Source organism: Heterodontus francisci, chromosome 17, assembly GCF_036365525.1.
Source record: "Heterodontus francisci isolate sHetFra1 chromosome 17, sHetFra1.hap1, whole genome shotgun sequence".
NCBI classification, from domain to species: Eukaryota; Metazoa; Chordata; class Chondrichthyes; order Heterodontiformes; family Heterodontidae; genus Heterodontus; species Heterodontus francisci.
In genome coordinates, this window is record NC_090387.1 from 91415926 (window position 1) to 91440283 (window position 24358).

The 24358-nt window shown below is 44.8% G+C and overlaps 1 protein-coding gene across 1 annotated transcript; it reads left to right on the forward strand.

Moving 5' to 3' along the window:
- The first annotated feature begins 679 nt into the window (after positions 1–679).
- LOC137378637 (probable G-protein coupled receptor 139) lies at positions 680–9882 on the forward strand. Its single transcript, XM_068048929.1, has 2 exons — positions 680–764; positions 8990–9882. The coding sequence occupies exons 1-2, from the start codon at positions 680–682 to the stop codon at positions 9880–9882; spliced, it is 978 nt and encodes a 325-aa protein (XP_067905030.1).
- The last annotated feature ends 14476 nt before the right edge of the window (positions 9883–24358 follow it).

Sequence of the window (24358 nt, forward strand, 5' to 3'; positions counted from 1 at the left end):
ATTTAAGTAATAATGATAATAATAAAAATGAAACAATGTTCCATTGGAACAGTTGTGATAGTTGATGAAGGTTGAAGCAGCATGAGGTTTATTTTTTGGCGCCCATTTCCCTCTCCCTCAGTTTGCCTAATGATGATAAATGACTAGAATTCAAACTGATTTCTGAATATTCACTAAATTGAAAGTAAAATACTGCGGATGCTGGAAATGTGAATTAAAAACAAGAAATGCTGGAAATATTCAGCAGGTCTGGCAGCATCTGTGGAGAGAGAAACAGAGTTACTCCTTTGGGTGCATGGTTTATAAAAAGACCATCATATCAATTGAGAGTATTATGTTTTTTTCCGTTATTGCCACTAAATCATAATTCCATGTGGCTATGTGTTGCTGCAGCCCTCTAACCTTATTGGCCACGCTGCATGTATTTGCAGACACTCTCTAAAATTATTTCGGTTTATCTCACACACCTCCGCCATTCACCACTTTCTGATGCTTCCTCTTTCTGAACTAATCTTTATTTTAATGCTGTTTGCCTCTATCAGATCTGTTTGTTCAAATGACTGGAAGTAATGCCAAAGATCACCCAAACTAAATGTGTCCCTGGAGGATTTATTCTGTCTGTATAAATGCTCCTTTAGATGATCACAGTCTCAGTTGAAGTCATTGCTTTAATCTGAACATGAAATATCCATTCAGTGCGCTACCGATACTCGCTGATGTTGAGATCATTTACTGTCCTGTGCTTGGGGCCATCGGAGTGCCCAGTAAGTAATTAATATCTGTTCATTGCTGTCATTGACCAAGTGTTTCTGCTTTGAGCACAATCGGCAATCTGGTTACAAATTGTGCTCAAAATTATGCCAGTTTGAGAAATGCTTTTTTTCCCTCTCAACTTTCATTCAAACTCATTTGTATGTCTCTGAATATCAAATCTGCAACTCTTGGGACCAGCCCAATTGATCAGCATTTTAGCATCTAATGATGTAAAGATTTTACTTATGATATCCCTTGATATATTTAAGAATGATAATCTCATGTAGTTTTAATGTGTCCAGTCCTTCACCTTTGTGTAAACATATTTTAAAAATTGAACATAACATAAAAATAATTACACTGGTGTACAATAGTCAATTTCTTCGTAATTTAAAAAAAATGATGTTTAATGCTTTTAAAACATGCCTCTTAGAGTCCTTGCGCCTAAACAAAAACAAAGCTTAATTTTCGGCACCTCCTTGAAGGCTCACAAATAGGTGCAATTAGTGGAATCGCTCCATGATGATTAATTAGATCAGGAAAGGGGGCCAGTTCTGTGGACAGGGTCAATATCTAGTGCAATAGTTTTAAAACTAAAACAAAAGATGGGAGAAATCCTTTTTGCGCTTAACACAATTTGTGCTGAGAATTCCATGATCTTTTGCAATTGTTTGGCCGATTTCAGGTGAATTGTCCTGAAAAACCAGTGCCACTGTCAAGCAATTCTTGCCAATGTCTTTACTATTTGTTTTATTTCTGGAGGTTTGATAATGTGGCACTGTGTCTAATATCTTCATAACACAGTCACATATTTTTGGTGAGTATGTACTGCACATGTGGTATTTACTCAGTGATTTTTATCTCAGTAATATTGGTTGTGGAATCCCACTGTGGGATGTTTGATTTCATGTGTTACCTCACCTTCCTCGATCTGCTCTTTTAGCAAATACTTAGATGGTCAATGAGAGGATTGTAAAGGGGGAAGGGGCACCTGAGCCTTACTGGAGATTTATGGACAAGATATGTTGTGGATTCAACAATGATCCATCAAAAGTAATAGGTGCGATGCAATGCAAATAGGCAGAAAACAAACCTGATTGAGTTCTTTGATGAAGTAATGGAGAGGGTTGATGAGGGTAGCACAGTTGATGTTATGTACATGTATTTTGGAAAGATGGCTGATAAAGTAACACAATTGTTAAAGACCTGATAGCAAAATGAAAATCTATGGGATTAAAGGGACAGTAGTTGTGTCAATACGAAATTGGCTAAGGGACAGAAAGCAGAGAGTTTTGGTGAATGATTGTTTCTCAGACTGAAGGGTGGTATACAGTGGCATCTGCTAGCTTTAAAATTTGGACTATTGCTCTTTTTGACAGATCTGTATTAATGACATGGTGTTGGGGATACAGTGCATCATTTTAAAGTTTACAGGTGACACAAAACTTGGAAATGACAGACTTCAGAACGACATAGATTGGTGAAATGGGCAGACACAAGACAGATGAAATTTAATGCAGTGAAATGTGATGTGATTAAGTTTGGTAGAAAGAATGAGGATGGATGTACATCTTTTTGAAGATGGCACTGCAAGTTGAGAAAACAGTCAAAAAGGCATTTGGTGTTTCTTGGCTTTACGAAGACATGTTTAGAACAAATAAACAACAACATTTTGCTAACCGTTTCTTAAACACTGTTTAGGTCTGAGCTACAATATTCTGGGCAATTCCACACACCATATTTTCGGAATAAAGCCAAGGATTTAAAGAGAGCACAGATGCGATTTACTAGAATGGTCCCAGGGATGAATTGCATCAGTTACTTGAACAGACTGGAGAAGCTGGGGGTTTGTTCAGTCTGGAACAGAGAAGTTTAGCTGGAGATTTGATCGAGGCATTCAAAATCATGAAGGGGTTCAATAGATTAAATAAGGCAAAACTGTTACCAGTGGGACAAGGTAACTAGAGGACACAGATTTAAGATAATTGACAAAAGAACCAGAGATGACATGAGGGGACTTTTTATCAGCACGTTCTTGTGATCTGGGATGCACTGCCTGAAAGAGCAGTGGAAGCAGATTCAATAATAAAACAGAATTGGATAAACACGTGAAGGGGAAAAAAATTTGGAGTTTTATGTGGAAAGAGCAAGGGAGTGGGACTAATTGGATAGCTTTGTCAAAGAACTAGCACTAACACAACAGATCAGGTGGCCTCCTTCTGTATTGTATTATTAGATGATGTTATAAAAGCGTGTTTATTTTAGAAATGCTGGTGTAATTGTCAAGTATAATCCCAGAGTTCTAGAAGACCTGCTGTCCAGTTGCTGAATCACTGTGCAGCAATATTCACCAAAATAAATTGAAATTGAATCATGTATTTATAACATTGGAAATAAAATGAAGGAGCAATGCTCAAACTGAGCACTCAGTCCAGTTCTGGTCCCGAGAATAAAAGGAAGCAGTTTAGAGAACAACTCTAAGAACAAGTTGTGAAGGACAATTGATAAATCCTGGGCTTTTGAGCCTTGAAAGGAATGGCTGAAAGATGTATTTACTGATGTGAAAAGGCAATAACGATAAGCATACTGGGCACTATTTCAGACCAAGCCATGACAATGGGTCAAGTGGATACAGTTACAAACTGGATATTGACAAATTTACAACAGATTTCAGGAAGTTCTTCAAATAAAAAGTCATCAAGCCATATGGACTGGACTTTGGTTTGGATATTATAACAGATACCCTGGTGCCTGTGAGAAACTATTGAATACTCTCCTGTGTGGAGAGTGGCTACATTATGGGGTTATTCTGGATGTTGGAATTGAAGGTAAATCCAATGGTCCTTTTTTTTTAATCTATTTTCTGACCTTGATCCAGATTTGGTTGGGAAGCACTATAAGATATCCCAAGGCCCTGAAAGTCATGATTTAAATGCAAGTTCCTTCTTACACACGAAGCTCCATTCATCTACCATTCCTGTCATTACTGTGATCTACTGGCTCCCGTTCTCCATTCATTAATTTGAAGTACTTGTCTATAAATCCCTGGATCCTACCTTCTGAATCTCATCTTCCACCCTAACTTTCACCCATCTCTGTCCTGTCCTGTGAAATTCTCTTCTATTTTGTTTCTTCTGTCTCTTTTTGCTTTGGCTTTTCCAGGATTGGCTTCTCCCTCACTCCCCATTCACGTCTAAATTCCATTCTTGACATCGTGACGTCACATGCTTGAACTTGTTTATGTTGAAATTTTAGTGTGATATTGTATCATTTCTGAGTTTGTATTTGTGAATTCGATGCAGGATGGGGCATGGCTAGTTATGGATCACCAAGCAAGTATAAAAAGTAAATGTATTCCCTGCCAGTTCTATTCCCTCCTCTCTCAAACTGTTGCCTGGTTGCAGCAGTTGGGTTCATTTGCACACTTTGCCCCTAATATCTCACGTATTATTTATGTATAAGTCTTGAAAGCCACTGTTAATACACCTCCACAATTCAAAGGAGCTCCTTTTAAACCAGGTGAACAATGTGCAGTTCCAGTCAATATCAGGCAATAGCAATCAGGTAGATTTCCCTCTATCTAATATGTAGATAGCATGTATTTAATTCTTCAGTGTTCAACATTCAACAAGTCATGAAAAACGGTTAAATTGAGCTGTGACGTCTGAATCAGTTGCCTCCGGCCCCGAAAACAAACTCTGCAACCTTGACAACCAATTCATCCTGAACTCGAGCTCTTGCCTCAAGTTGAAACTGATCGTTCACAACCTCAGCATTCTATTTCACCTTGAGTTAACCATCTGATCCCACATTTACCATCACCTCCACAACATGAACAGCCTCTGCCCCAACTCATTTCACCGTCTGCTGAAACCCACCGCCATGCTTCCAATGCTCTCCTGGTCAGCCTCCCATCCTCCCCCTCCACAAACTTCAGCACATCGAATACTCCACTGTCCATAACCTATCCCACACAAAATCCAACTCACCCCTCGCCATGTGTGCAGTCAGTTTCATTTACTCCTGGTTCCTCCAAAGCCTCCAAATTAAAATCCTCAAGCTCCTGTTTAAATTATTTCATACCCTTGCCCCCTCCCTATCTTCCGAAACTCCTCCAGCCCTTCCAACCCCTCTGATCTCTCCATTCCACTGACACTGTCCATTTGTGCATCACTTCACTCCACTCCACTATTGTTGGTCATTCTTGCAGCTACCTGCATTCCATGCTCTCGAATTTGCTCCCCAATCCTTCTGCTACCTCTTTCTCCTCCTTTTTTAAGGCCTTCCTTAAAACAACTTTTGGTCACCACTCTGAATATCTCAATGTTTGATTCAGTGCCTATTTTTTCAAGAGATACAGCACTGAAACAGGCCCTTCAGCCCACCGAGTTTGTGCCGACCAACAACCACCCATTTATCCTAAACCCTACAGTAATCCCATATTCCCGACCTATACTAGGGACAATTTATAATGGATAATTTACATATCAACCAGCAAGTCTTCGGCTGTGGGAGGAAACCGGAGCATCCAGCATAAACCCACGCGGTCACAGGGAGAACTTGCAAATTCTGCACAGGCAGTACCCAGAATCGAACCCAGGTCACTGGAGCTGTGAGGTAGCAGTGGTAACCACTGCGTCACTGTGTCGCCCTTGCTAACCACTGCGCCACTGTGCTGCCCTATTGTGCCCTGAGAAATGTCTCTCTCTTAACAGCAACTAACAGTTATACACCACTTTTAATGTAATAAAACGTCCGAACACGCTTCACAGGAGCATTTATAAAACAAAATATGACACTGAGTAACATAAGGATCTACCAGGTCAGATGACAAAAAGATTGGTCAAAGAGGTAGGTTTTAAGAGTATCTTAAAGGAGGAAAGCAATGTAGAGAGAAGGAGACTGGTGGTCACCCTGCAGTTTAATGATATTCAGGCAGAGAGAGAATTGGTGACTGCCAGAGATTCAAGAAGGACCAGGCAGATAATTCAGGAGATCCCTGAGTTCATCCCACTCACGAACCAGTATTCTGTTCTGAATACTGGTGAGAGTGATGGTTCCTCTGAGGTGTGCAGCCAGAATCTAGTCCACAACCTCATGGATGGCTCAGCTGTACAGAGGGGCAGGAGGAAGATTGGAAAAGCAAAAATGCAAGGGGACGCTATAGTTAGGGGAAGAGACAAGTGGCAAATACAGGATAGTATGTTGCCTCCCTGGTGCCAGAGACAAGGATGTCACAGAGCAGCTGCATAGTCCTCTAAGGGGGGAGCTGAACAGCCATCAGTCACGGCTCATATCGAAATATGTTGAAAGAGGAATGTGATCCGGCAGGCATAGTTTAGGGAGCTAGGAAAGAAACGAGCAAACAGGATCTCAAAGGTGGTAATCTCCATATATCCCCAGTACCATGAACTGCGGGGTGTGCGGAGATGGGGAGTGAAGAGATAGAAAGGGGGGGACACAGAGTGAGCGGGGGGACACAGAGTGAGAGGGTGTGGACATAGAGTGATGGGGGGGACACAGAGTGAGGGGGACACAGAGTGAGAGGTGGGACACAGAGTGAGAGGTGGGACACAGAGTGAGAAAGGGGACAGAGTGAGAGAAGAGCACAGAGAGAAAGGGGGGGGGGCAGAGAGAGGGGGGGACAGAGAGAGGGGGGACAGAGAGAGAGAGAGAGAGTGGGGTCAGAGATAGAGAGAGAGAAGGCGTATGGGGGGCAGAGCGAGAAGGAGACGGACAGAGAGAGGGTGGAACAGAGCAGGAGAGGGGCGACAGAGGGAGATTTGGGATGGGGGGACAAAGGGATAGGGGGTACAGAGGGAGAGGGAGGTACAGAGGGAGGAGGGGGTGTGCAGAGAGGCAAAGGTGAAGTGTGGGGGAGGGAAGAGAAAGAGAGAGAGAGAATGATCAAGATCACTCCTGACAGATGGATATCTAACCAGGATACTCTGCATCGCTACCAGAAGTGTGCAGGCAAACATTGACTACTTTTGCGAGCAAATTAAAAATGCCAGGTGTCTCTCTAAATCAGTATCTAACATAGTGATGAGAAAGTAAGTCATTAAATTAATCCTTTCATTTAAAGCTTCTTCACAAAATTACACATTTGTTGTTGTTTTGATTTAAAGCAAGATTAATTGTTAAAGCCTTTATCTTTCCAAAATTGTCTCACCGGCCCCCTATGTAAGACAAAAAATGTACTGTGGCCCCCTCCCACGTGTAAAGGTTGGACAACCCTGGTTTAAGCTAATTTGGCAGGGGTCCGGGAAACAGTAGATAATATTTGAGAGGAAAATCAAGGTGCAGAGAGAATTGAGAGAAACAGAGTAGGAAATGCGAAGGCATTAGGTGGGGTCAGTATAAGAGGGGTGTAATGCGATGTAAATTAGGGTTACTGTGAATATATATGAATGTGTGTGTTGTATGTTTGTTTGGTACGTTGCCACCTTAGTCTCGCTCAGAGATTCTTCTGTCTGGAGCAATTAGAACATTAACCTTATTACATACTAACTATGTACAGCTTCACACCAGTCTCTCCTCTAAAGCTACGCTGCATCTATCTTGAAGTCTCTCTCACGTGATCCCTTACATCACCATGGTAGGAGGAATTCTTTACACTGTCTCAATATTAACCCTTTCAGACCCTTATACTACAGGCTGGATTCTGTTATCCCGCCAATCATGGCCGCGGCTGTGCAAAATGGCAGTGGTCCCATGATATTTTTGGACGCGCCACCACAATTAAAGGCAGGTGGTCACGTAGCATAATGATGTACCGGGGATTGCACTGGCATCGCTAATTACGCTGTCTCCTGATGTTGGATTGCAGGGTTCAAACTCCCCCCTTAACAGTACCTCCCTTGCAGAGCTCCCCCGCTCCCCTCCGGCAGTATCCACTTGGAGAATCTTTCCCTTCCACACCCCCAACACTTGCAAAGTCCCCCCTCCCCTCACATCTGCAGATTGACCTTACTGGCAATGTCCGATGTTAAAAATAATCAGCAAGATAACAACAAATTACTTCCCTAACTTTAGCAGACACCGAGGACTCTCGCCTCAGTGGCACTAGCTTTTCCAAGATGGGAAAGTGAAGGCACGTGAGTGCAGCACATTAGAAGATTGTGAACTCCTGGCAGGATCGTGGTGAATTAGATACTAATGCATGGAAAACAGTATTTTACCCCAACTCCTCCCAAATCTCTGACTTCACAGATTCAAGCTGTCAGGAGGCTTCATAACTCTCCGTGATCTTGTTGTTATCAGATACAGAAGATAGGTGGCCTTTCTCTGAACTCTTGTTTCTTGACTTGGGCAGCCTTCATTGAAGTTTGTCGTTTCCGGTGCTTTCTGAATTTCAGGTTCAGCTTTTGATTTGTCCAAATGTTTGACTGACTGACGTCTTTGATGAATAGGAATACGATTCCTTCAGTTTCTTCATAAAGTACCTTCTAAAGTTCAACAAAATAAGAAAGCTGCTGATTCTCCTCTCTATGGACAATTACTCCTTCTCTGCTTTGGTCTCATACCCCTACCTTCTGCCTTTCTGACATTTCAATAGGTTCCTGGTATGGTATTTACTGTTATAATAATGGGCTTATTTCTTTCGGTAAGACTTTACTCTGTCTTGAACTCTCAGATAATCTGGATTTGTAGCCCTGGAAGTAATTTTTTGAGTAGGATTGGAAGTTGGTTTCGATGTTTTCTTCCCATTAACAGTTCGGATGGTGCTAATCCACATGACAATGGAGTATGTCTGTAGTTTAGAAGTGTTGATTTTTCTTTAACAGTGCTTTAATAGTTCTGACTCTTTGTTCAGCTTCTCTATTAGATTGTGGATACCGAGGGGAACTTGTTTAATGTATCAATCCACTGATTTCCACAAAGCGCTTGAAGTAGTCGTTTCAAAATTGTGGTCCGTTATTGGAGACTATCTGATCAGGTAGACCGTGTGTTGCAAAGTTTTTACCCTCCTCCCTTGTCCCCCCCACACTATTAACACTAGAACCTATTCCCTCGTTGTTCCCCTGGTCATATGTCCAGAACTCATGCCTGTTTTTAAGATTAATGCTTCTTTTATTTCTCTCAGTTGATTCACAATTTGTTTTATTTTACAACCCGTTTCCTGCTGAACACACTGGTACAATTTTCAAATACAGGATGCAGTAAATTCAACAGAACGTCCTGTTTAACTGATGCTTTGAACTTGACCAGTAATTCCTCCCTTGTTTTTTTGCAGTTAACTTGCTGGCGATTGTGATCCTGTCTCGGGGAAACTGCGGTCTCTCCAAATGTGTCACTCATTACCTGGTAGCCATGGCAGCGGCCGATCTCATGGTTGTCATGACTGATGTGATTCTGAGGTGGCTGATTGTTTATTTCCCAGTTTCTTTCCTGGATATTACTCCTGTATGTAGTTTGGTTATGGTGCTCATTCCTGCTACGACAATGAGTTCTGTCTGGTTTACAGTTGCTTTCACCTTTGATCGATTTGTGGCCATTTGTTGCCAGAAGCTGAAAACTAAATATTGCACTGAGAAAACTGCAAGGGTGATTATTGGAGCAGTGACCATGCTGAGCTGTTTGGAAAGTATTCCCTGGTTCTTCAAATTTAAAGCTCAGTACATCTTCAATAACTTGGAATGGTTTTGCATCACAATACCAGAGTATTACACTTCAATCTTGTGGGCAGCATACGGGATTCTTCATCGCCTTCTATCCCCTTTGCTCCCATTCGTTTTGATTCTGCTCCTCAACACTCTGACCGTCAGACACATTTTAATAGCTAGTAGAGCCCGCCGGAGACTCCAGGCGGACAGTGATAGAGTGAGTCCCAGTGACTCTGAGATGGACAAACGCAGAAAATCCATCATTTTACTCTTCACTATCTCAGGCAGTTTTATTGTTTTATGGATGACCTATGTTACGTGTTACCTGTATCAGCGAATTGAATTCATGTCTGATTCCTATACCCCTTCAGCCACGGCAAATACCATCGGATACCTGCTCCAGCTCCTCAGTACCTGCACAAACACCTGTATCTACACAGTGACTCAGAGCAAATTCCGAGAGCAGCTGAAAAAGGTTGTGAAATATCCTTTCACTGTGATTCACAGATTCATCAAACAGTGAACAAAAAGATTTGTCAGCATTAGAATTCAGTTCCATCTCATAAAGAAGGCTATATCCCGATGAGCAGTGCTAAATTCAGAGCTCAGAGGAGCAGGAATGTATCAGAGCCCAAATCCCAGAGCTCCGAGCAGCTCAGCATTAATTCCCTTACAATATTTATCCAATTCCCTTCTGAAATTTTCTATTGTTTCTGCTTCCACCACCCTATCAGGAAGTGCATTCCAGATCATAACTCACTGACTAAATGTTTTTATTCCCATCTCCCCTCTGGTTCTTTTGCCAATTGCATTCAATCTGTGTCCTCTGGTTCCTGACACTACTGCCAGTACAAACATTTCCTCCACATGATGTTGAAGACTTTTATTAAATCACCTCTTAACCTTCTCCATGAAGAAATATCTCAGCTTCTGCAGTCTCGCCACATATAGTCCTTCATCCCTGGTACATACCCTAGTACTCCTCTGCAATCTCACTGATGTCTTCACATCCCTCCTAAAATGTGATGCTCACATTGGACACAAAACTCCCACTGAGGCCCAAAAAGCTATTTAGAACATTTTACCATAACTTCCTTGTTTGTGTACTCTGTGCCTCATTTATAAAGCCAAGGATCCCAAAGGCTTTTTAACAGCCTTCTCAATATGTCATGCACGTTCTAAGATTTATGTATGTGAACCCCCAGGTCTCTCTGTTTTATTCTGTCTCTCTGTGTTTCACACCCTTTAAAATTGTACCTTTTAATCAATATTGTCTCTCTTCCTTTTTTCTTCCAGCATGTAAAAATAAAACTGAAATAAACTGAATCTGATAGAATTCAGTGATAGCAGTGCAGCATATGATGTTTGTGATGACTACACAATGGAACTTTATGATAATTGATAATGGCTGTGATTTACATTATTGCAAAATATTCTGGACTGTGAATCTGTCGTTCTAACAGAGCAACATGACAGGAAATTATGCATTTCACTGTGTTGTGCCGGGCTAATTTGGGAGGTTGGAGATGTTGGCAAGGAGGAGGCTAAAGTGTGTGCATTATAACAGATTACAGGCAACTTTCAAAGTAAATAGGATATAAAACTTGGCCTTGAGCAGAGATAAAAATTGGGCAAGTTCTGAACTGAGTGAATGAACCATCGGTGTTGCACCGAGAAGGTCTACCTCACTGTTTACACCTCACACTCTGTCAGTGTTACAGCAAGACAATCTATCCCACTGTTTATCCAATCAATCCTCTGTGCTACACTGAGACAGTCTACCCAACTACTTATAACACACAACATAAATTAATAATGGAATAAAAGCACAACCTACTCCGAAACCACTACCCATCTCCCAGCAGCTGGAAAGAGAAATTGTAATTTAATGTTTAAAAACTCTGAAATATGACAATCGAGCAAACACCAATGTGGTGAATGAATACTTCATCTGCTTTTTGTGATGTTAGTTGAGGGATTAATGTTAGGAAGATAGGAACAAAGAAACACGAGAGGCCATTTCATGTTTTGAGCCTGTTCTGTCATTTAATGAGATTATGGCTTATCTGTGACCGAACTTCATATGTGCATCTTTGCCCCATTTCCCTAATACCTTTGAATAACAAAAATATATCAATCTTACATTTAAGATGAACAATTAATATATCAGTAGCTGCTTTCAGAAGATAGTCATTGGGCAGGATTTTATCGAGCCCTCGATGCCTGGATCCGTTGTGGGGGGGTGGGGCATGAAGATTGCCCCAGACGAGGCCCACAATGGACTTTGACACCGGCCCGATCCTGACAGCAGTGACGAGGCCTCGTGGCGGCCTCCCCGCTGCTCAGCGACAGGACCTCAATTTTAATATGGAAATAAATTTACTTACCTGACTTAATGATTGTTCCGTCACCTCCTGATGAGCTGCCGTGATCTTCAATCTGGTGGCTGGAATTGACGCCCCTTCATTTCCCCGTCCAGGGAAATGAGACACTGCAACTGTGGGGAGGGGGGAGGAGGTCATTTTCTCAGTGCGGGAGGGGAGAGCAGTGTAAAAATCCTTGGATTGGTTGGGAGGGGGAGATGGTGGGAAAGGTTTGAGGGTTACAGTTTATGAACTTGGTTGTGGGGGAAGGTCGCGTAGTCAAGGTAAGTATTTGTGGGTGTGCTGAGTGGGCAAGGAATTAAATGTGAGGCCTTGCGGGGGCAGAGTAGGAGAGGGGATGGAAAGAGTAATTATTTTCAATACTTTTTGAACGCACTATGACTTTATGTCATTTAGGGTTCTCAGCCCTATACAAATGGTGCCAGTGCCTGCGCTTTGGCACCTGATGCTGTTGCCAGGGACAGTTCTCCTGCCCCCTCCATGTCATCGGAGATGGGGGCTAACACCCCAGCCCTGTTCATATCGCGGTTCCTCCGCAGAGTGAAAGCCGCATATTGGGTCCGCCATCTTTTAAGGTTGCCGCCACACTCAGCGGTGGCCACATAAAATGCAGCCCATAGAGTCAGAGACATTTACAGCACAGAAGAGGCCATTCAGTCCATCGTGTCCATCCCAGCTCTCTGCAGAGCAAACCTGTCAGTCCGACTCCTCTGGTCAATCCTCGTATTCCTGTAAGTTTATTTCCTTCAAGTATACATCCAATTTCCTTTTGAAATCATTGATTGTCTCTGCTTCTACCAACCTCGTAGGCAGCCAGTTCCAGGTCATTACCACTCACTGCATTAAAAAGTTCTTCCTCATATTCCCCCTGCAACTCTTGCCCAAACCCCTAGTCCTTGTACCATCAGTTAATGGGAACAGTTTTTCCTTGTCTAACTTTTCGAAGCCTGTCATAATCTTGTACACTTTAGTTTAGTTTAGTTTAGAGATACAGCACTGAAACAGGCCCTTCAGCCCACCGAGTCTGTGCTGACCATCAACCACCCATTTATACTAATCCTACACTAATTCCATATTCCTACCACATCCCCACCTGTCCCTATATTTCCCTACCACCTACCTATACTCGGGGCAATTGCGAATGGCCAATTTACCTATCAACCTGCAAGTCTTTTGCATGTGGGAGGAAACCGGAGCACCCGGAGAAAACCCACGCAGACACAGGGAGAACTTGCAAACTCCGCACAGGCAGTACCCAGAATTGAACCCGGGTCGCTGGAGCTGTGAGGCTGCGGTGCTAACCACTGCGCCACTGTGCCGCCCACAATGGGTATAACTTCTGTTATAGCTGCCCTCAATTCCCTTTGCTCCAAGGAGAAAAACCCAGCTTTTCCACCCTAACCGTGTAATTAAAACACCCATCGCTGGAACCATTCTGGTAAATCTCTACTGCACCCTCTCAAGGACCCTCACATATTTCCTAAAGTGTGGTGACCAGAACTGGATGCAATACTGTCCTTGGTACCTAACCAGAGCTTTATAAAGGTTTAGCATCGCTTCCCTGCTTTTGTACTCTATGTCTCTAATTATGAAGCCCAAGATCCCATAGGCTTTAACTAACTAACCACTGACTCAGTATGTCCTGCCACATTCAAAGATCGATGCACACGCATCCCCAGGTCTCTCTATTCCTGCGCACTCTTTAGAACTGTGTCATTAAGTTGATATTGTCTCACCCTATCCCTGCTGACAAAATGCATCACGTCACACTTATCTGTATTAGATTCCATCTGCTACTTGTCTGCCCATTGTGTTGGCCTATCTATGTCCTGTTGCAGGCAGTTCATATCATGCTCACTGTTTGCCACTCCTCCAATTTTGTATCATTGGCAAATTTTGAAATTTGACTCTGTATTCCAAGATCCAAGTCATTTATATATAGTGATCTGAGCACTGACCCTTGGGGAACACCACTGTCTACCATGCTGCAGTCTGAAAAACAGCCATTTACCGTGATTCACAACTTTTCGTCCTTCAGACAATTTTTTATCCAATTGGACACTGACCTGCCTATTCCATGAGCCTCGATATTGTTAACCAGCCTTTTATGTGGTACTTTATCAAATGCTTTCTTATAATTTAGTGAACCTTCGCTGCACAGCCTCCAATGCAAATATATCCTTTCTTAAATGTGGAGACCAAAACTGCACACAGTACTTCTGATGTGTTCTCACAAAAACCCAGCACAATTGTAGCAAGACTTCTTTATTCCTGACTGCCAATCCTCTTGCAAGAAAGGCCAAAATGCCATTTACCTTCCTAATTGCTTGCTGCACTGCATGTTAACTTTTGTATTCCTTGTGTGAGCACACCCCAGTCTCTTTAAACAGCAACACTTTCATGTTTCACACCTTGTATAAATATTTTGCCTTTCTATTATTATGACCAGAGAGAATAAATTCACACTTCACTATATTATGCTCCATCTGCCATCTTATTGCCCACAAATAAACCTGTCGATGGCCAGAATTTTACCTGCACAAAAAGGGCGTCCTCCAAGGTGGCTGAGGCAGAAAATGGCGAGTGATGACACCGGGCCGGGTCTCCGACGTCACGCTGCCCAATTCCCAATTTTGCAGAGGTCGGACAACAGGCGGGCGAGATCGAGATCAACGCACTGTCCGCCATCTGCTTTGCAACAATTAAGGACCAATTGAGGTCATCTAAAATTCAATTGACAGGCATTTTACGTCGTCTGTCACATTTTACGTCTGTCAAACAAGTCGAAGGGGCAGTCAGGAACCCGGCAGCTTTAAAAGAGCAGCAACCAGTATATCTGTGAAGGAGTTGGAGGTACTGTATTTTTCATTACTCTGATACATTTGTGCACTGTTTTGAAGGTTGGGGCTGTTTTTGATTCAGGATTCACCTGAGTGTTTCAAACTTCTGGTCGGGCCACAGCGTCACTGATTTATTCTGTGTAGGGGAGGGGAGTTATGAGCACCTGTCCTTACAGTAGGTTGCAAATACCTGTCCTCATAACATCTCTGGGACACTGTAGCCAGGGAATTGTCTGTTCTGGAGGTGGCTTGTCTACTGAGGAAGACTAAGCCACAAGGAGGGACAGGAGGACAACTGGCCAGGGAAATTAGTAACTTGCTGGCCAAGTGCAGCCTGGTAATGAGGGAGGGGCAGATGGTTACAGAGTGCGCTGTGAGCAATCAGCAGTGAGGAGGCGAGCCTACTCAATAGGCAGGGTCTACCGCCCACAATTGAGCTTTCTGCAAATGTCAGAGCACCAGTACCGAAGAAGACTGCGCCTATCACGGGAGACAGCCACATCTCTGTGTGAGGTGATGGCAGCGGAGGTCGCTTCCAACTGTGTGGGTGGCCATCCAATACTGGTCATACTGAAGTGAACAGTCACTCTGAACGTCTACGCATCAGGCTCCTTCCCGACTTCATCAGGAGACATGTGATGACTCTCACAGTCATCAGTGCAGCACTGCATTAAGGTGGTAACTGATGCCATATTCAGACATGCCAACCTGTTCATCAACTTTCAGACAGACTCCGCCAGTCAGGCCAAGAGAACCAGAGGCGTCAGTGTTGTCGCTGGGTTCCCCATGGTCCAAGGTGTAATTCAATGCACACATGTGGCCATTAGAGCACGTGCAGGTCTGTCAGTGGCCTTCATTAATTGAAAGGTCTGCTGAAAATGAGATTTAGCTGTCTCAATCACGCAGGTGGTGCCCTATAGTATTCGACAGGAAGGGTATCTCGCATTGCTGTCATCTGCTGCTCCTTACATAACCTGGAGCTGCAGAGGAGGGAGGCCCTGGAGGATGAGGATATTGTTCAGCGCGAGGCATCCTCAGATGAGGATGATGAAACGGCTGAGGATGAGGAAGAGGGGCACAGCTGCATGATTGGTGAGGGGAGGGAGCTGGAGGTTGGCAGGAGTTGAGTGCAAGGGAGGCCCTAATACTCAGGCATTTCTCCTGAACGGAGGCTCATCACCCAGGGATTGACATATCAGTCTGAAACGAGGCATTCACATCAGCTGGAAGCACAGAAGTACTCAGCTTCGGGGGAAATCTCAGCTGCAATGGCCTACCTTTCTCTCAAACACCACAAAGTCCGAATGTGCCACCTCCCCTAATATCCTTCTCATGCAGAACAACCAGATCGTCTAAAACATCAGCATTGTCTTGTGACAGATGAAAATGAACATGCCAAGTGACAAATGTAGAAATTTTTGGTGAGTAATAACAGCAAATAAATATTTACAAATCACACCAGTGACCCCGTAGTGCAGTTATTGTGATTGTTTGAACCGTTTGCGAGTGCTCACCCATGTGGACGACCCTTCGCCGCCAGCCACGGCAGAGGCTGGTGCCTGTTCAGGATGCACCGTGGCTTTGGATGAATTTAACAGGCATCCTTTGCCTGCCCGAGGCCGTGAGGGCTCCGGCATGTTGAGGTGATCTTGAACAGTCTCAGGACCACCCTCTGACACCGTGAGATTATGAGGAGCTGATGTCACTGGCAGAGAGGACAAGGAGCTGCTGAATGTATCAGAAGTGCCCTGAGAGGAGACCCCATATAAACTCTGCTGCAGCCCCTGTGCCCTTCGAGGCTCAATCGGGCCTCCCTGCTGACCTCAGAGGGATGAGCAGCTTCCGGTTGTCGCAGAAGCCTCATCACTTTCTCTGTGAGTTTCTGCAGGACCTCCAGGATCGGGCCCTCCACAGCAGCCACCAATCTGTCAATGAAGGAAGCCAGATGGACAGAGGACAGGGACTGTGTGGTACTCATGGCCTGGATGGAGATCTCCAAAGTCTGAGCCAGAGCATGCAACATCTCTGGTACCTCTGCCAGATCTTACCACACCGCACACTGCACCTGCAACATCTCCCGTTGAATGTATGTTCGCAGAGGCTCATCATCATCATGGGGCTCAGCACTGGCCTGACCTCCCACAGTCCTCCGAGTGTCAGAGGCTTCGGCTGATACTGCCTCTGCCAGCTGGTCTGGCACTTGTGTGGCACTGGCACCAGATTGTGAGCATGAATTGGAGCAGGCTAACAGCCCAACCGAGGTGACTGCCTCTGTGCTGGTGCTTGGTGCGTGGAGAGGATGACGCTGCACCCTCTGAGGTCCCCTCAACCTCCTCAAAGGTGGACGGATGTGCCCCAGAGACACTGCCTGGCCAGTCCTGTGTTTCACCTGCAGGAGAAAAAGAATCATCAGTTGTGATCAGCACTCCGACTGAAGGACATGTCATTGACTGCAGTGTGGCCACATGTGTGTGATTTTGACCTTGTGAGCAACCTTGAGCCAAGCCCCTAACCCCCCACCTCCCCCTCGAACATACTCTGGGGAACTCACCCTCCTGGCCAGGTGCTCTGGACTCACCATCAGCTACTGAGCATCCTTTGTCCTCCCCTGCAAACGTCAATGCCTCCTCCTCCACTCTGGTGAGAAAGGTGAGGTTGGCCACTCCGCCACCGGTCCTCGGCACTTTCTTGGGCATTCTGTGCCCTCTTCTGTTGGGACACAATTAGTTCATGGCAATTAGTTCAGACCCTTGACTTGCAAGAGCACCCACTCACTCCTCGTGCTGCATGCTGCATCTGGAAACAATGCCATTGAAGTACATGATTGGCACTCCTCTGGACCATTGTGCGTCTCAGATGTGTCCAGTACACGGTGTACGACAGGGCTGCAAAATTCACTGCAGATGGACGGCTTTGACTTTGTAGCATCAGCACACAGTGACCCTCCCGTGTCATTTAAAAGCTGCAATGACTGCGGAATGCCCCTCACCCTGGCAGAGTGCACAAGCATTGACCCACTTGCGGCACTGCAGCCATGTCCTCCTCACTACCCCATGGCTGCTGACGTCCTCCACTACCTCCAGCCATTCTTTCTTGCTGACTTTGGGAGGCCTCCTCCTTCCTTCTGCTGGGAAGACGACCTCCTGCCTTGCCTCAGCCGCTTGGAGCAGGACATGCATGGAGTCTTCAGAGAACCTGGGTGACATGCGGTTGCATCTCTCTGCCATTGCCTCAAGTGGGTTCTGGTATGTTTCAGGTAAATTAATGTTTACTGACGGTGGTGCCCATTTAATTCCTGTGGCACTCCTTTCACACTGAGGCAGCTATATTCCTTTTTCTAATATGCTGCTCCTTAAACTTCCTCCTTGCTGCAGGTAAGCCTCTCCGAGCCACTGAGGTGTTGAAGCCTGTTTTGAGCACCCTCTGCCGGCTCTAACGCTGCCCCCACCAACGCTCACCCTCCTGCCCATGCATGCCCTTTTCTGTCAAAAATATGCCGCCGAGCCCTTCATTGCAGCAGCTTTTTCGGGAGCAGTGAGTGAGCGAGTGAGCAGCTGGGAAGGTCAGTTTGAAAGTAAATTTAATTTCCTTTTGTTTTTCGACGGAGGCCAGGGGGCTGCTGGGTAAGTAAAACACTATATATTTGGGCGGTTTAAAATAACTTTCCCTTCATTGCAGCAGCTTTTTCGGGAGCAGTGAGTGAGCGAGTGAGCAGCTGGGAAGGTCAGTTTGAAAGTAAATTTAATTTCCTTTTGTTTTTCGGCGGAGGCCAGGGGGCTGCTGGGTAAGTAAAACACTATATATTTGGGCGGTTTCTGAACCCGAGACACCACACTTGTCGTGTCTCCCACCCGCCCTCCTCCTCTAACCAAAAAAAAAGGACTCGGTGGGGTGTTTATAAGGTAAGGCTTTTTCGATTTCTCTGGTTTATTGTGATTGGTAAAAACTTTTCGTTCCTTTTTCATTTAACTAAGTTAAGCTTAAGATTAAAAATGGCAGGAGATCTCAGACCCGTGTCATGCTCCTCTTGCTCAATGTGGGAGCTCAGGGACACGGCTGATGTCCCTGACTCCTTCACGTGCAGGAAGTGTGTCCAACTGCAGCTCTTGTTAGACCGCATGACGGCTCTCGAGCTGCGGATGGACTCACTTTGGAGCATGCGCGATGCTGAGGAGGTCGTGGATAGCACGTTTAGTGAATTGGTCACACCGCAGATTAGGATTGCTGAGGGAGAAAGGGAATGGGTGACCAAAAGGCAGAGAAAGAGCAGGAAGGCAGCGCAGGAGTCCCCTGCGGTCATCTCCCTCCAAAACAAGTATACCGTTTTGGATACTGTTGGGGGAGATGGCTCACCAGGGGAAGGCAGCAGTAGCTAGGTGCATGGCACCATGGCTGGCTCTTCTGTTCAGAAGGGCGGGAAAAAGAGTGGAAGGGCTATAGTCGTAGGGGATTCGATTGTAAGGGGAGTAGATAGGCGGTTCTGTGGTCGAAAACGAGGCTCCCGAATGGTATGTTGCCTCCCAGGTGCACGGGTCAGGGATGTCTCAGATCGGCTGCAGAACATTCTAAAGGGGGAGGGTGAACAGCCAGTTGTCATTGTGCACATAGGCACTAATGATATAGGTAAAAAACGGGATGAGGTCCTACAAGCAGAGTTTAGGGAGTTAGGAGCCAAGTTAAAAAGTAGGACCTCAGAGGTAGTAATCTCAGGATTACTACCAGTGCCACGTGATAGTCAGAGTAAAAATGAAAGAATAGTCAGGATGAATGCGTGGCTTGAGAGATGGTGCAGGAAGGAGGGGTTCAGATTTTTGGGACATTGGGACCGGTTCTGGGGGAGGTGGGACTATTACAAATTGGACGGTCTACACCTGGGCCGGACTGGAACCAATGTCCTTGGAGGTGCTTTTGCTAACGCTGTTGGGGAGGGTTTAAACTAATGTGGCAGGGGGATGGGAACCAATTGAGGTCAGTTGACAGTAAGGAGGTAGTAACAAAAGCCTGTAAGGAACTAGATAATGAAGTCAGTGTGACTAAGGGGAAGAACAGGCAGGGAGCAGATGATGAATATAAAGGGACTGGTGGTCTGAGGTGCATTTGTTTTAATGCAAGAAGTGTAGTAGGTAAGGCAGATGAACTTAGGGCTTGGATTAGTACCTGGGAGTATGATGTTATTGCTATTACTGAGACTTGGTTGAGGGAAGGGCATGATTGGCAACTAAATATCCCAGGATATCGATGCTTCAGGCGGGATAGAGAGGGAGGTAAAAGGGGTGGAGGAGTTGCATTACTGGTCAAAGAGGATATCACAGCTGTGCTGAAGGAGGGCACTATGGAGGACTCGAGCAGTGAGGCAATATGGACAGAACTCAGAAATAGGAAGGGTGCGGTAACAATGTTGGGGCTGTACTACAGGCCTCCCAACAGCGAGCGTGAGATAGAGGTACAAATATGTAAACAGATTATGGAAAGATGTAGGAGCAACAGGGTGGTGGTGATAGGAGATTTTAATTTTCCCAACATTGACTGGGATTCGCTTAGTGTTAGAGGTCCAGATGGAGCAGAATTTGTAAGGAGCATCCAGGAAGGTTTTCTAGAGCAGTATGTAAATAGTCCAACTCGGGAAGGGGCCATACTGGACCTGGTGTTGGGGAATGAGCCCGGCCAGGTTGTTGAAGTTTCAGTAGGGGACTACTTTGGGAATAGTGATCACAATTCCGTAAGCTTTAAAATACTCATGGACAAAGACGAGAGTGGTCCTAAAGGTAGAGTGCTAAATTGGGGGAAGGCCAACTATACCAAAATTCGGCAGGAGCTGGGAAATGTAGATTGGGAGCAGCTGTTTGAAGGTAAATCCACATGTGATATGTGGGAGGCTTTTAAAGAGAGGTTGATTAGCGTTCAGGAGAGACATGTTCCTGTGAAAATGAGGGATAGAAATGGCAAGATTAGGGAACCATGGATGACAGGTGAAATTGTGAGACTAGCTAAGAGGAAAAAGGAAGCATACATAAGGTGTAGGCGGCTGATGAAAGACGAAGCTTTGAAAGAATATCGGGAATGTAGGACCAATCTGAAACGAGGAATTAAGAGGGCTAAAAGGGGTCATGAAATATCTTTAGCAAACAGGGTTAAGGAAAATCCCAAAGCCTTTTATTCATATATAAGGAGAAAGAGGGTAACTAGAGAAAGGATTGGCCCACTAAAGGACAAAGGAGGAATGTTATGCTTGGACTCAGAGAAAATGGGTGAGATTCTAAACGAGTACTTTGCATCGGTATTCACCGAGGAGAGGGACATGACGGATGTTGAGGTTAGGAACAGATGTTTGATTACTCTAGGTCAAGTCGGCATAAGGAGGGAGGAAGTGTTGGGTATTCTAAAGGGCATTAAGGTGGACAAGTCCCCAGGTCCGGATGGGATCTATCCCAGGTTCTGAGGGAAGCGAGAGAGGAAATAGCTGGGGCCTTAACAGATATCTTTGCAGCATCCTTAAACACGGGTGAGGTCCCGGAGGACTGGAGAATTGCTAATGTTGTCCCCTTGTTTAAGAAGGGTAGCAGAGATAATCCAGGTAATTATAGACCGGTGAGCCTGACGTCAGTGGTAGGGAAGCTGCTGGAGAAGATACTGAGGGATAGGATCTATTCCCATTTGGAAGAAAATGGGCTCATCAGTGATAGGCAACATGGTTTTGTGCAGGGAAGGTCATGTCTTACCAACTTAATAGAATTCTTTGAGGAAGTGACAAAGTTGATTGATGAGGGAAGGGCTGTCGATGTCATATACATGGACTTCAGTAAGGCGTTTGATAAGGTTCCCCATGGCAGGCTGATGGAGAAAGTGAAGGCGCTTGGGGTCCAAGGTGTACTAGCTAGATGGATAAAGAACTGGCTGGGCAACAGGAGACAGAGAGTAGCAGTAGAGGGGAGTTTCTCAAAATGGAGACGTGTGACCAGTGGTGTTCCACAGGGATCCGTGCTGGGACCACTGTTGTTTGTGATATACATTAATGATTTGGAGGAAAGTATAGGTGGACTGATTAGCAAGTTTGCAGACGACACTAAGATTGGTGGAGTAGCAGATAGTGAAGGGGACTGTCAGAGAATACAGCAGAATATAGATATATTAGAGAGTTGGGCAGAGAAATGGCAGATGGAGTTCAATCAGGGCAAATGCGAGGTGATGCATTTTGGAAGATCCAATTCAAGAGTGAACTATACAGTAAATGGAAAAGTCCTGGGGAAAATTGATGTACAGAGAGATTTGGGTGTTCAGGTCCACTGTTCCCTGAAGGTGGCAACGCACGTAAATAGAGTGGTCAAGAAGGCATACGGCATGCTTTCCTTCATCGGACGGGGCATTGAGTACAAGAGTTGGCAGGTCATGTTACAGTTGTATAGGACTTTGGTTCGGCCACATTTGGAATACTGCGTACAGTTCTGGTCGCCACATTATCAAAAGGATGTGGATGCTTTGGAGAGGGTGCAGAGGAGGTTCACCAGGATGTTGTCTGGTATGGAGGGCGCTAGCTATGAAGAGAAATTGAGTAGATTAGGATTATTTTCATTAGAAAGACGGAGGTTGAGGGGGGACCTGATTGAGGTGTACAAAATCATGAGAGGTATAGACAGGGTGGACAGCAAGAGGCTTTTTCCCAGAGTGGGGGTTTCAATTACGAGAGGACACGAGTTCAAAGTGAAAGGGGAAATGTTTAGCGGGGATATGCGTGGAAAGTTCTTTACGCAGAGGGTGGTGGGCACCTGGAACGCGTTGCCAGCGGAGGTGGTAGACGCGGGCACGATGGAGTCTTTTAAGATGTATCTAGACAGATACATGAATGGGCAGGAAGAAAAGAGATACAGAACCTTAGAAAATAGGCGACATGGTTAGAGAGAGGATCTGGATCGGCGCAGGCTTGGAGGGCCGAAGGGCCTGTTCCTGTGCTGTAATTATCTTTGTTCTTTGTCCTTTGTTCTTTGAGCCACTGATTGGACACTTAGCACTGAATTGCGGTGGCAGCTGAGCACGGAGCAGGAGCGACTGCGGAACCCACTTCCACCTCCGGGACTGTGGATCCGCTGGGCAAGGTAACATTCTTTATCTCTTTGCAGCCTCTCTGTGACCTCCCCACAGTCTACTTTTCCACCTATCTTTGTATCGTCAGAAACTTAGATACATTAGTCTCGATCTCTTCATCTCAGTCATCTAACTAAATAGCTGAGGCTCCAGCTATTTATTAATGCGGCACAGTGGTGCAGTGGTTAGCACCGCAGTCTCACAGCTCCAGTGACCCGGGTTCAATTCTGGGTACTGCCTGTGTGGAGTTTGCAAGTTCTCCCTGTGTCTGCGTGGGTTTCCTCCGGGTGCTCCGGTTTCCTCCCAAACGCCAAAGACTTGCTGGTTGATAGGTAAATTGGCCATTATTAATTGCCCCTAGTATAGGTAGGTGGTAGGGAAATATAGGGACAGGTGGGGATGTGGTAGGAATATGGGATTAGTGTAGGATTAGTATAAATGGGTGGTTGATGGTCGGCACAGACTCGGTGGGCTGAAGGGCCTGTTTCAGTGCTGTATCTCTAAAAAAAAAACTAAGAAAAAACACTGATCCTTGCGGCACTCCACTATTGACTGCCTGCAAACTTGAAAATGCTCTGTTTATGCTCACTCTTTGCTTCCTGTCTGTTACCCAATCCTCTATGTAGGCTAATATATGTCCATGAGTCCTTAACTTGCCTATTAACATTTTGTGTAGCACCTAATTGAATGCCTTTTGGAAATCTAGGTTTACGACATTTACTGGTTCTCCTTTATCTACCCTGTTAGGCAGATTCTCAAAAAACTCTAATAAATTTGTCAAACAGGCTTTTCCTTTAGTAAAACCATGCAGACTTGTTCTAATCATACTGTGCTTTACAAATGCATTATTAAGATTTCCTTAATAATAGCTTCCAGCGTTTTTCCAACAACTGATGTTAGGCTAACAGGCCTGCAGTTCATGGTTTTATTTCTCCCTCCTTTCTTGAAAAGTGGTGTAACATTTGCCAACTTCCAATCTGATGGACCATTCCTGAATCTAAAGAATTTTGGAAAATAATAACTAGCGCACACACTATCTCTGCATCCCAAGGATGTTGGCCATTGGGTCCCAGGGATTTGCCAGATTTTACTCCCTCAGGTTTCTCAAATAATTTTACTCTGCTGATATTAATTTCCTCATTCTTTTTAGCTCCTTGGTTACCTTCTATTTCTGGCATGGAACTTGTGTCTTCTACTGTGAAGTCAGTGACAAAATATTTGTTCAATGTCTCTGCCATTTCCTCATTCCCCATGATAATTTCTTCTGTCTCTGTTGACTTTAGCTATTCTCTTCCTTTTTATATACTTATAAAAGCTCTTACAAATCTGTCCCCTATTTTTTGCCCTTGTTTGAATGTACCTAGCCTGTACCTGAGGTACGCCTTCCTAAAAGATAACCCATTGTTCTGTTACAGTTTTCCTATCAGTCTTTGGTTTTATTTTATCCTGGCTAGATCCCTCCTCATGGTATTGAAATTAGCCCTCTTCCAATCGAGATATTCGACCTCATATTCTTCCCTGCTTTTCTGCATTACTAGTCTAAACTTTGATACAATGATCACTCTCACCCAAGTGCTTCCTACAGACACTTGTCCACTTGGCCGACTTCATTCTGCAGAACCAGATCCTCCGCTATCAACAATCTGGGGGTTACCATTGACTGGAAACTGAACTGGAGTAGCCATATATAAATACA

Coding starts and splice junctions, on each gene's coding strand:
- LOC137378637 (XM_068048929.1), top strand. CDS start 680: ATGAAATATCCATTCAGTGCGCTACCGATACTCGCTGATGTTGAGATC. Junction 765..8,989: donor TGGGGCCATCGGAGTGCCCA/GTAAGTAATTAA, acceptor GTTTTTTTGCAG/TTAACTTGCTGGCGATTGTG.